Source organism: Manacus vitellinus, unplaced genomic scaffold (assembly GCF_001715985.3).
Source record: "Manacus vitellinus isolate BGI_N305 unplaced genomic scaffold, ASM171598v3 scaffold_35_pilon, whole genome shotgun sequence".
NCBI classification, from domain to species: Eukaryota; Metazoa; Chordata; class Aves; order Passeriformes; family Pipridae; genus Manacus; species Manacus vitellinus.
In genome coordinates, this window is record NW_021940498.1 from 7724504 (window position 1) to 7728381 (window position 3878).

Consider the following 3878-nt stretch of genomic DNA (forward strand, 5'->3'; position numbering starts at 1 on the left):
GAGGGGGTGAAGATTATTGGGATCCCTGGGGGTTAGGAGGGGCTGGGGGAATTTTGTGTCCCTGTGGGTTGGGGGAGGTGGGAGCACTTGGGGACCCTCTGGGTGAGGAGTGGATGCAGGTGGTTGGGGGGGTCTCTGCGGTTTAAGAGGAGGTGGGGTCCTGTCATTAATGGGGTCGTTTTGGGGTCCCTGTGGGTTAGGAGGGGAAGGGGACTATGGGGGGATCCCTCTGAATTAGGAAGGGTTGGTGGTGTTTAGGGTCTGTGTGGGGTAGGAGAGATTGGAGTTGTTTGGGGTCCCTGTGGCTTAGGAAGGGTTGGGGGTGTTTGGGGTCCCTGTGGTCAGGGAGGGTGGGCTAAGGGTCTCTGTGCCTTGGGGGGTCTCTGTGTTGTGGGGTCTCAGGGCTGCCCCTTTTCCCCCAGGGAAGCCCACCCTGTACGGCAGCGTCACCCGCCGCGGGCTCAGTTCCGAGGGCATCCCAGACATAGCAGCCTCCGAGGGATTCCTGGTTCAGGAAGTCACCAAGGTGCCAGGGCTGCGTGTGGGGGGGTGACACGAAGAGGGGACACACTGACAGCCCAAAGCTGTCACCCTGCAGGGTCCTGTCCAGCCATCCTAACCTCCCTCTAGGCACAGCCCTGGGGCTGCTCCAGGACATCCCACAGGGATGGGGCTCTGTGTCCCTTCCCACCTGCATCCTTGGGAGACCAGCCCAGCACTGACCTTTCCATGGGTTTCCAGGCTCTGGGATCCCCCAGCTGGCTCCAGGTCACAGCTCTTCCTCAGCAGGATCAACAGCACCTCTAATTCCTTTTTTTCCCCCTCTCTTTCCTTCCTTAGAAAAGCATCCTCATTTCTTGTCCTCATGAAAATGTGTCCACAAAGTTCCTGGCTCCGTACACAACTTTTTCTAGGATTCATCAGAAAAGTGTGAGTATCCTGTGAGGTGGGAGGGGAATCCCTGGGGGTGACTGGGAACTCTTCACAACACATCCCTGACCATGGTGTCCTCGTGCTGGGGGGGGACTGGAGCGTGGATTGGTGTGTGTGGGGTTGGAATGGACATGGAACTGTGATCTTGTAGTGGTTTAGGAAGGGTATTCCCCAATGTAGTGTTCCCAATGGATGGAGAGGGGAATTGGAGGCACAAAAGATCAGGGATTTAGATAAGAACGATGAACAATTTACTGGGAACAGCAGTGGAATAAGGAAACAAACAGAAACAAAAATACCAATTAACTGTACAGGCCAGGGAACAATCCACATGGGAACCCTCACAGTGTGCCACCCAAATATCCCTGGGATCCCTGTAAAATTGAACCCTGTCCTAGGCAAAACCAGGACATTCCCACCCCTTATTGTAACCCATCTGCATCGTGCCCAGATCCTACCCCTCCCAGCTACATCTACACACACAAACATGGGGCTCATTCCCATTTTTTTCACTGGATTTCTGAGCCTTACGAAACCAATCCAGTGCATTCTTTGAGACCTCGCTCTCTTCCAACACTTTTCTTCGGGAGCTCTTCTAAAGCTCTTCCGCAATGAAAACTCTGACTTTGAGTTTGCTGGAGCTGTTCCATCCAGGCAGCTCAGGGATGTCTTCAGCAAGGATAGCAGGGCTGCGGCAGATGGGGCAGATGCCGCAAAGCTGGGAGACCGCCATTCTGATGCATTCCCTGTGGAATTCATGCCCACATTCCAGTTCACACCTGTCTTTGCCTAGCATCTCATGGCATACTCTGCAGGGATAATAATCACGGTCCTTGAACCAAGGAAAGAACTTAACCCCTGCGAGGCGAGAGAGCTCTTCATCGTACTGGCAGAGACGGGCGGCCAGTCTGTTCACCGTGAGCCGCGCGCTCCATCCGATGGTTGGGAATGTCTTGGAGTAAGGCCATGGAGCGCTTTCTCGGAGCCTGTGCCACGTGTAGAACGTACAGAAGGCTTTCCCCGGATCCAGGGGGAACTCCTCCCTCACAGTCCCCTCGTAGAGCACCTGCAGCACAGCCAATTCCCTCAGGTACTGGACACCTTCCTTCAGGTACCTCCACGTGTTCCTGGGCACAAACAGATCATTCTTGGCAGGACGCCATTCCTTCACGCTGGACAGGAGCCTCTTCCAGAGGCTGAGGGGTTCTGCCGTCTTCCCGATCCCCTTGTCAATGTGCACTTTCCAGGCCAGGCATCCCAGCTGCCTGGCTTCTCTGCCATCCAGTATTATATCCTGTGCCCCGAAGGCCCAGCACCGCGCCAGCCAGGCCAGCACCGACTCGTTCAGCTGGCGCCGGAAATACTTCCGGATATGGCGCAGCCTATCCAGGCATGGGCATTGCAGGCTCAGCGCTGCCCCTGCCTCCTCTTCTTCTGAGGACCCCGTTTCCTCTTCATCCCTCACCAGGGGAACTGATTTGCTCTTGGATTTCTTCAGGGCAGGGGCAACTGCTTCTGGCAGGGGTTCAGCTGCAGTTTGAGTGGCCACTGATTTGCTCTCGGATTTCTTCCCTAGAGCTGGAGTTTGAGTGGCCACGCTGAGAGTTGTTCTCTCTTGCCCCCAGGGGAGCTGCCTGGCATCCAGCAGTGCCCGGTAAGCACTGGCCATGGCCCAGCACAGGGCAATGAGTCGCTCCTCTCTGCAATTGTCACGGCATTTTTCTTTCAAGTATTCTGCCATTTTATCAGGGTCCTGTAGTTCTTCAGGGGTGAACCTCCAAAGCATCGAAGGAAAATAGTCCTCCAAAAGCTGGCCGATTTTCTCCCACCTTCCCTGCCACTCCTGATTACACGCCCTGGGGACAAGCGCCGGGAAGGCCCTGCTAAAAAATCCTCTTATCTTTCTAAACACGGTGCGGACCGCGCCTCTAAGCACGTAGGAGACCGTGCCGAGGAAACTCGGCAGACACAGCAAAAGGAGGATGCTTTGCATAACACTGAAAGGCAATTCAAAAGCTCTTGTGTACGTCCTGAAGGAGTAATAGCGGTGGAAAAGCTGGAGAAAATAGCCCTTCCCTGTTCTCCCCTCGGGCTGGGCAGGTTTATTAATGGACTGGTGGACGCAGAGCGTCACGTCACAAATTACTGTCGCAGCGAACAGCACCAAAACGGCGATGAGAACTTTCTTTGCTCTGGGATAGTACTTCAGGATGGGCTCGAGCGGGTGTTTATAATAAGGGCTAAAGAGCATAACGCACAGGTACAGGTGCAGCCACCCTGTATCCATTGCCAGTTCCTAATACGGCCAATGCTGGGATCCGAATCGTCCCCGACCCGCTGCGGGCAGATCTGTTCTATCCCAACCCTTCCTGCCCCCGAATTAGGCTGGGGTGGTTTAAGAATGGAATTCCCGAATTCCAGCCGGTGGCTGGAGAGGGGAATTGGAGGCCCAAAAGGCAAAGGACGGGGGCTGAGATAAGAACAACTCACTGGGAACAGCAATGGATGGAACGAGGAGCGACCACGCGGGATGCGGCCGGGAAGGAGGAAACGCGTTTTCCCGCGTTTCCTGTTTGTCCCGCCCGCGCATGGAGCGGCGGGATCGCATTCCATCCTGGCCTTGCCCCTCCTACCGCCGGAAAAGTTAACCCTGTCGTGACTGGAACCTTCCCTTCCAATGGTCATCCGCGTTTCTTGTTCCTGCCTGGGATTTCACGCTGCAGCGTTTTCTCCCAATGCACGGACTGCGAACGCAATTAAAAAACTGCAGTGCAAATGCAATTACCGGAATCGCAGAATCCTTAAGGTTGGAAAAGACCTCCGAGATCATCGAGTCCACCCTGTGCCCGATGCCCACCTTGTCCCCCAGCCCAGAGCACTGAGTGCCACGGCCAGTCCTTCCTTGGACACCTCCAGGGATGGGCACTCCAAACCTCCCTGGGCAG

General features: G+C 55.4%; 1 protein-coding gene across 1 annotated transcript in view; it reads left to right on the forward strand.

Moving 5' to 3' along the window:
• The window catches only part of PAAF1 (proteasomal ATPase associated factor 1), an 11239-nt gene that overhangs the window by 1236 nt on the left and 6125 nt on the right, over window positions 1-3878 (forward strand). Inside the window, exons 2-3 of the mRNA XM_029961473.1 lie at window positions 403-526; window positions 841-930. Of these exons, the coding sequence (XP_029817333.1) occupies window positions 403-526; window positions 841-930 (214 nt within the window). The remainder of the gene's footprint in view (window positions 1-402; window positions 527-840; window positions 931-3878) is intronic.